This window comes from Ctenocephalides felis, unplaced genomic scaffold (assembly GCF_003426905.1).
Source record: "Ctenocephalides felis isolate EL2017-DRISC unplaced genomic scaffold, ASM342690v1 CF-g0.4_SCAFFOLD_00845, whole genome shotgun sequence".
Taxonomy (NCBI): Eukaryota; Metazoa; Arthropoda; class Insecta; order Siphonaptera; family Pulicidae; genus Ctenocephalides; species Ctenocephalides felis.
The window spans coordinates 7,926,989-7,936,496 of NW_020536999.1; the positions used below are offsets into that span (position 1 = coordinate 7,926,989).

The 9,508-nt window shown below is 28.9% G+C and overlaps 1 protein-coding gene across 2 annotated transcripts in view; it reads right to left on the bottom strand.

Moving 5' to 3' along the window:
* Positions 1–4,455: 4,455 nt before the first annotated feature.
* Positions 4,456–9,508, bottom strand: part of LOC113373444 (mediator of RNA polymerase II transcription subunit 4-like) — a 20,067-nt gene continuing 15,014 nt past the window's right edge. The window contains exons 1-4 of one of the 2 annotated variants that reach the window (XM_026613741.1): positions 6,761–6,816; positions 6,414–6,695; positions 5,659–5,810; positions 4,456–5,017 (exon numbers count right to left, since the gene is read on the bottom strand). In XM_026613741.1, the coding sequence (XP_026469526.1) occupies positions 4,648–5,017; positions 5,659–5,810; positions 6,414–6,662 (771 nt within the window). In that variant the 5' untranslated portion in view covers positions 6,663–6,695; positions 6,761–6,816 and the 3' untranslated portion in view covers positions 4,456–4,647. Of the gene's footprint in view, positions 5,018–5,658; positions 5,811–6,413; positions 6,696–6,760; positions 6,817–9,508 lie in introns of those variants that run through there. The other variant, XM_026613749.1, reaches the window with a different exon arrangement.

The following is a 9,508-nucleotide window of genomic DNA, read 5'->3' on the forward strand; positions in this document are numbered from 1 at the left end:
ATTAACAATAATAGGTATAAATTTTGTTTACATTCCTATGGATTCCGCACCAATGCTTATCCGTTAGACGGCGGTGCGGCGCTTACGCGCTTCGATATTTCGTCTCAATGCAGTTAAGGCAGTACGATTGCTTTGAAAAAAAGTTCAGAATTTCCAAAATATTTCAAAATACACTTTTCTTCAAACAGTCTTTTTTTTTCTAAAAAAAGTAAGTTTTTGTCAAAAATTTATAGTTTCTCAAAAATCTAATTTTTCAGAGTAATTTTTTTTAAAAATGTTAATCTTTTAAAAAAAAAATAATTTTTGGTACGGGAAGTTCCAGCAATTTGCCTTAAGGCACGATGCCATGCGTCCCACTAGTCATCCAATCGGATGCTAAGTTTTCTCAAAAACTGCTATTTTTTGCACATTTTGCTCGGTATGTCCGAAATGGCTGGACCTGCCTTTGCCAAAAACTAATCACCACTTCTCCTCATCATTGCAAATTGAATGTTTTTGGATCATTCAAATCGGACGCTTCGTTCGATTTCAGAATCAAATTTTCTGGAAAATTTTAAGTATGCAATTTACTTACAACTACAACGAGTTTTCTCAATAATCCATTCCCCAAAAGAGCCGATAACACGATAACAAGTCATCGCTCTTATCATTACTGTTATCTTTAAAGAATGCGTCCCTGCCTTTTTCACAAACAGCAGTTATTTATAATGAATGATTGAATATAACTATGTAGTGTACATCGTTCATCGTACAATTCGGTCGGAAAGGAAGTCTGGAATCCGAAACATTAAATGACCTCATCGGCGCCATGACATAACACACCGCACCGACAAATACATACATATATTTTGTATGGGAGGGGACGCGCCGCTATCGTACATTTACGAATGGCAGAAAAAGCGTCACACTTAATAAAGGACATATGGGAAATACACATTGTTGAGAATTGTGTTCTTTATAATTATAAATGATAGTCATAAGTAAATTCATTCGAACGATGTATAATCCCAAGTAACGGTAAATGTTGCGAATATTTTGTACATCTGCAAGACAACCCTTAATAAAAGTTTATGATAGCTCATGTACCCTCGGCGAGCTATCATAAAACTAGAAATATTGGAGATATTTTAAAAATGTAAAAATATAAGTTAGTTAGTCCTGAACTCTTGAATAAGTAACAACTAAAATATTATAATAAAGCGCTAAATAAATTTTTGTATCTAAATGAATTCTTCAGAAGAGCTACAAAAGTTCCAATTCTCGTCGTTAAGTATTCCAAATAAAACTCTAATCTACTCAAGAAGTTATTAAAAATTGGTTACATTTAATTATTAATTAGTAAATTCATTACTAACGTCTCTTCAATATATATAGAAGCTAGTTGGTATTGGTATTTTGCCTTGAGGCAAGTTACATGAACTTCCCGATATGTGTTAATAATCGACTTAATCAATAAAAAACAAATTAATTTATGAGCGATTAGAAGTATTCCGAATGGATTTATTACACATATTTGAAAATAAACGAACACTTAACTCCGAGTATTTTCTAAAAGCAAATTTTCACAAATCAACAATTTTTATAATTGAAACAGTTTCCGTAGGACTTTAATGTTTAAGTACGTTCATTAAGACCAAGTACTCTATCGCTATACCAAGTAAATCGTCTAATTTTAATTTTAACAAACGTCAAAAACACTACGCATTTTCTCAAACTTTGATGAATTTTTAAAATTAAACTACTTGTCGTAAAGCCGTAATATTACAGTAAGTTCTATAAGACCATGATATATATCGCCAAAAAAGTACGATAAAAATCGGTTTAATTTTTTTTTCAACGGTTAATTACAAGAAAACGACTGGGTAGATTTTCATCTAAAACTTATCAGAATCATTCCCAACTAATATCTTTCGAACAGTTTTTGATTTTTTTAAATCGATTCGGTAGTATGAGCTTAAATTTGGACGAAAAGTTTAACACTTTTTTCCAAATTACAAAGAAACGACTCGGCAGATCGTCCCACAAAACTGACAAACGATAGTTCTCATTAAATTACATCAAATGGCTTTTAAATTTCTAAAATTGGTTCAGGCGTTTTTGAGCAAACGTCGATGAAAGGTCTAATTTTGACAAATGCCAAAAAACGATACTAATTATTACAAACTTTGAAGAATTTTTAAAGTTAAACGACTTGTCGTAAGGTCGTGACATTTTAGTATGATCTATAAGACTATGGTATCTACCGTCAAAAAAATCATAAAAATCATTAAAAAAAATTGTTAACACTTTATTACAAGAAAACGACCCGGCCGATCTTTACCAAAAACTAATCAACATAATTTTCCCAATATCTTTCGAACAGTTTTTGAATTTTTAAAATGGACTAAGAATTGCGGGCTAAAACGTGGACGAAAAATTTTTCACTTTTATGCGATTTACAAAGAAACGGCTCGGCCGATCGTCGCACAAGACTCAGAAACGCTAGTCCTCATCGAGATACATCGAATGGCTTTTAAATTTTTGAAATCGGTTCAGCCGCTTTTGAGAAAACGTCGATTTACGGCAAAAAATCTGTTCACATACACACACACATACTTTTACTCCAAATGTCGGTCACATTCGGTTCAGAATGGCTTGAAACGTCAAGAAAACATAAACTTCTCCTTCGGGAAGTTGATAAATACAAAAATCCTGAAGTTCGTGCGACTTTCCTTAAGGCATAATGATACTTAGTTGTAAGTCATTAATATTTTAAAAATTCAAAATAACACTTGTAAAAAACAAATATTACAATAGGCAATTAAGAATCTTAATAAATTAACTCTCATAACTCATATTTTGAGTAATAGTCGACAAGTCGACAAAAATATATTATGAAATAAAGATTAAACTTTGGAAATAGAATAACAAAAAAACAAAAAGACTGAAACAAATTAAATTGAAAATTTATATAATGTATTTTTAATACAAATTATTGGGAGTAAATTATAAAAGTTTTTCAAATAAAGAATAAAAAATAATATTATTAAAAACTTAAAAACTTAAAAACAATCTATAAATAATATGAATCATAAAAAATAATAACTATGATCTTTTTAAAAAAAATATAACAAACTAAGAAAGTAGGAAATAAAAAAAAATATGTTTGTTGCCGAATTTATTATTATTATAATTATTATTCCATCATTTAATTAGATTTAATTTAATTCATTTTTTATTATAATTATCAATCAATAGAATTGATATGCAATAATTTTGTAATCATTTTTTATCAAATTCGTTTGTAATATTTAATTAAGAATGCAGAAATTAATAGACTTAAAGAAAAATAAAGAATGTTTTCTGTTTGATAAGGAAAACTAAATTAGATAATTAGATGTATCTTTTAAATGAGCAAATATTTGAAGAAAAAATTAAAATGAGTCCAAAAATATTTCGCGATATTATTATCAATAATAATATTTATCACACACAAAACACACCATAAATATCATTTATAAATCTTAATTAATTATGTACATTCATGCATACACAATCATACATAAGTACAATATTATCCTTGCGGACGTGTTTTCTACAAATCCAAAATGGACTGCAATGCAGATATGCTGTCAAATCGAGAAATTTAAATGGAAACTCAATCAAATAAATTATTACTAAAAACAAAAACTGTATACATCAGAAACAACAAAAAACTAATCCAAACCCGAGTTTTATCCTTATTTATACTCGTTCCATTAATAAATATCAATCAAACCGGGGTGTGGCAAATATAAACAATGCCAAACCCTACTTAACATTTCATGTACATTTTGCGTGTAGAATGTTAAATTCCTACCTTTAATAATTTAGAAAATCCTTTTAACACTTTAATGCACGTTATTTTGATAAAATTCAACACAAATCTTTTGATATTTAATTTAAAACACTCGTCATTTATAAATAGATCTGCACTAATGGAACTCCTTGATACTTTGACATACTTCACATCGGAGCAATGGCTGCCGAAGTCGGTAAAGTAGGGCGCAAAGCGCGCAATAATTTGAATTCGAAAAATGAAAATTTTAAAAACCATTTTTAATTTTTAAAATATTTTATGATTATAACTATGCACAGTGTTTTTATTTAATGTAATAATTGCAATTACTGAAACAGGCAAATTCAAATTTAGCAATCTACAATGAAACAACATGTAACTTTTTAATTATAAAATTTTATAATTTCCAAAATATTGTGAAGAATGTGTTGTGATATTAAAGTGAAATAATTATTAAAGTTGTCTAAAAATGTTTTAAATTATCTGAAAATGTTTTAAATTATCCAAAAATGTAGTAAATTATCTGAAAATATTGTAGATTATATATAAATGTTGTAAATTGTCTGAAAATGATGCATACTCAAAACAATGTTTTAAATTATCTGAAAATATTTGAAATTGTCTGAAAATGCTGTGAATTGAGTATTCTTTCATTCAATTAATCGTAAGCATGATTTTTTATCTTAACAAGTTCATTAAAAATCAATTTTCAATGCTCTCTACTTTCAGTTCCATATTAGAAAGTATTATCCTTCCTCCTTCCACACAAACCTCATATAAAAATATCTCCTTAAAGAAAATATCCTTAAATACACCCTAACTCTAAATCTTCATTGTGAATCACTCGAACTACTACTACTCGAATCCGTGGACATAACTTCAATATCATCTTGCGTAGTCTCCTTATGAGAAGCTCTAGTATCAAGCGTGACCATGCCCCCGCTGGAACCCATCGTCATATGCAATTCCCCAGATGGATGCCATGCAAATTGACTTTGTGATGATGCAGGAATGTCGGCTGCATGGCCTCCTCGGTGGACATCATTGACAATATTCTGGTGAGGGATACCGTGACCATTTAATGGAAGATCGGGTCTGCTAAGGAATCCTGATCTCATTTCTAAATCGGTTGGGTACGGTCTTCTCATGTCGCCTTGGTGCCAGGTTAGGGGAGCGCAAACTGCATTGGAAGAACTTATCCTGGGTAAAGGTAATATTATAAAATTGATAAGCAGTAATAGGTTAGTATGCAACTCAAATAGGGTAGAATAGGGCTTGAAGATTCGAGAGTGAATACAAAGTTTGTGTATAGTAAGATCTTTGTAAAAAGACCTGTCCATAAAATATGATTTCAAGCAGAATTATATTTATCTTATTTGTGATAAGTGTATTTCAACAAACAATGACTAATTATGATAAGTTCAACAGAAATACATACAAAAGCAAGATTTATGATGATGAAATTAAAAGAGTTGATTAAATTTTGTTCTTTATGTTTAATATATATTTAGATTATAAATAAAATAGATTGAATAGTGTTTTCACTTTTGAACTTTAGGATAAGATGAATCTAATTCTAAAATTTCATGCAAATTGGAGCACAGTAAAAAAATTCAGACCCAAAACGCTCTATTGACTGGAGTAACAGATAGAAATTTTAGAAAAATAGCAAAATATACAGTTCTACAATTATAAAATAGCTGGAAATTTTACTGAACATAGTTCGAAAATTAATTGTAATATGTTTTTTTTTCAATTTTCACAATATTAAAGTTAAATTAAATGTTTGTGCCCTGTCCTACTCTATGCAAAAATAAACCTTTCTTATTAAATTTATTAACCTGTGAGCGTATTTTATAAGTTCTTCAGTAGAAACTGGTTTCTTGTTAGCTTTGTTAATACTTTGCAGTTTTTGTCTTGCTTGATATAATGCTGTTGACAAAATTTGTTCGGCTTCCTTCAGTTGTCTTTGGAATTGCAATATATGTTGGTCCTAGTTGAAAAAGATGCACAATATTAATTAAAATGTGTGAAAGTTAAAAACTGCTATATTGACAGTACAATACAAATATCTATCAAAGTAAAGATACAGACAATACAGGTAATAACAATACTTATATAAAATTTATAATCACTCTAATATGATTCAAAAATTGAGCAAAATTCTAAAAAAGAAAATAAAATACAATCGATTAAAAGCAAACTTTATATAATTTGAAATTAGTGAAATTATTTAGCATTTTACGTTCGAGCGCATAAGTTATTGCAGAAAAAAGGCTTATGCTTACTTGAACAGATATTCATATTTCTCAAATAACGATTCTTCAAATAAAGTAAGCACAAAATTTAAAACTGTACAAGTTCTTAGCGTTAATAAAGAAATATATAAAAATCTTTTCACTAAAAGCAAGGAATCGCAAATAACAGAAGTACAAGAAAATAATAATAAACATTATTATCTCCATTATGATTGTCTTTAAATTATAAAACCTAACCTCAATTTTTGTACTAATTCTTTCATAAATTATAACATAGATTTTTGAAAATCAACACCCGTGTTATACAAAGGTAACTGTATTTATATCATTATATTTACTTGTCTTTCAACTTCCGATTTAACTGCATTAATTTTAACTTCAATAGCAGCTTGTTCGGATGCAAGTTTCATAGCATTTTTTAAATCCTTGTCTTTTGAAACCAGAAGTTCTGTCAAAAGCTGGTGATCAGCACTGGATAACTTTTGTTGTTTCGGTGCAATCAGGTTTTCTATCAATTCTTTTGATATTAATTCAATATCGTCCACTATGTGCAATATTTTTTCTTTGGTACTCATATGAGAAGACATTGTGAAGAATTTGTTTTATTTTGTGGTTATATCCTGGTAATAATAAAAAAGAATATTAAATAATGACAGAAACATTGTGTACATTAATATTTATTTACCACTTTTTGTTTATGTTGCAAAGTACTTGAAAGTTAAAATCAAACTTGAAAGATGCCGAACGAAATGTTTTTGACAGTACAAAATAATGGTGACAACTAGTGCTGGCAACATCGAGATAAAGTGGCGGGAATTTCAATTGCAAGTGCGTAAAAATGATCGATGTAAAGTATTCATATATTAAGTAAACATTATTTTCAAAATTTAAATCGATAAAAACTAGTGGTGTATGGTGGAGAAATTGCTGGAACTTCCCGTACTGTAATGAAATATAGGAAGAATTTTAAATGTTTTCAAAAAGTTACAGTGATTCAAAAAACATTCGATTCATATTGATAGGGAAATGTGCTAATTATTTTTTGGCAAAGGCTGGTCCAGCCATTATGGAGATACGGAGCAAAGAGTGCAGAAAGGTAAAAGTAAAACCAAAACAAAGATCCTTTGAACTATAAAGAAAACATTTTAGTCTCTAAAAAACTTGAAAGTTGTATTTTTATCTTCAACTAGATGACCCGACAGACGTTGTCCTGTATCCATGCCTACAATTTTTTAATATAATACTAATTTACCGTTTACCTAAAAATAATAATTATTGACTGTTTAATACTTAATTTAATATTTTAAGTGAATTAATTTGTCATATCCTTGTTCATATGTATATCATTCAATCTGCCATACATATACTGTATCTTATATTATTTTAATTTCTGGCACATCTCAGTTGCTTTTTGGTAATAATAATGTAGACATTTCATTTTTCTTATTCATAATCATAAATTATTATACATATTCTAATAATATTTAGATTCATAAGTAAATTGGAATTTTTGGCAGATGATTTTTCATTTGTTGTCAATGCAAACAACTACATGTCGTTTTTTTCAATGTTTTCCATTTATTTTTATATTTACAGATTTCTACAATATTGCACATACATCTCAGTACTTTATAATCACATACATTCTAGAAAATTTCCTTAACAAATTTCAGAAAAATTTATCAAAATCCGAATAATCGTTTAGGAGGAAAAACAGTGGGTGCTTATGATTTAATATGAACTTTATATAATAGCAATTAAACTCAAATTGATTCTACGTTTTAGTTAGTAAACGTTTTGTATGTGAAAAAGAAAAGTTTGTTTAGGGTTTTCCCGGCAATTATTCGATTTTTTCTTGCCGTAAGAACCATCTCTGGACTTCTACGAACATTTTAAAAAAAGAATTGGCCAAATTGGTCCAGGCGTTTTGAGTTATGCGCTTACCAACACATTTTGCGATTCATTAAAAGATATTAAAATAACCACAATGTTATATTTAAACATTTATATTTACTTATTACAATTACATACAATTCATTGATTATGAGTAACAACCAGAGTTATAAATGAAATATAATAATACACAAATTGCATTTAATATCCTGTATCAATATAAATTGAGTGATTGATAAGTATTATAGGTTAGACAGTTTCACGACTAATTCAAAAGTTTTGTGACTGTTTCCTTATAGGACGTTCTATAGCATGTACTCTTTTATGTTTGTTAATGAATGTTTTCTTGCAAATGCCTTATTGCATATTTCACATTCATAAGGTCGTACTCCAGTATGCACTGGTAAATGGGATCTCAAACCATTTATATGTATAAATGTTTTATGCATATTTGCACTCATGAGGTCGTTCTCCAGTATGGATCATTTGTGTTGGTTTAAGATTTGTTTTGGTGAAATTATCATTGCATATTTCACAATTATAGGCGCGTTCTCCAGTATGCACTGAGAAATGCCTTTTAAATTAGATGGTCTTGAAAATCTTTTATTGCATATTATGCACTCAAAACGGCGTTCCCAGAGTGAACCACATCATGTAAGTTTAAGTATCGCCTTGTTTTGAACTTTTTATTGCAATTTCACAAATATAAGGACGTTTTTCGGTATGCAGTGATAATGCTTTCTTAAATTACTTTCCAGTGCAAATATTTTATTGGCATATATGGCACTCATGACGCTGTCCTCCTGTATGAATTATTTATGTTTGTCTAAGTTTTGCTTTGCTTTGAATGTTTTTATTGCATATTTTGCACTCATAGGCCGTTCTCCAGTATGGCTCATCTTATGATGGTCTAAATTTTGCTTTGTTTTGAATGTTTTAGTGCATGTTTCACATTCATAGATTTCAACTTTAGTTGTTCTATGTTTTCCTGAAACTTTTTCAATGATTTGTTCGTGCTATCCACTAAATTACTTAAATTACTGATCTCTTCGTTCCATTGGGCGTTACCGAAGCATCATGCTCATCAATCGATTCTTTTTTATTTCCTCATCGATAGTTACCTCAGATTTTAAAATTGCTGCAGACATATATCATTATCCTACAAATATCTGATGTATCTTCATAATCATCATATTCCTGTTTAACTTGAGGATAATCATCGATTGGTTTCATTTTTAATTGTTTTATTCGAATTTGTTTCTTCAGACATGTTTGAAGTTTGAAGGTATAATAAGCAAAGTGGTGATGAGTTCTTAAAAGTTAAGATTTTATATTTAAAATATATATGTTATAAACGTATAAAAATATACTAATTCGTTTATTGTTTAATATGATATATTTCTAACACTGACCTTTTACTATGAATTTATCTTCGAATTTGACGTATAATTCCATAAACCACTTTGACATTTTTCCTCCATTTTCCTTTTATAAACAACAGATCAAGTTGAAGTTAAAAACAATTCAGCTGCGAGTTTTT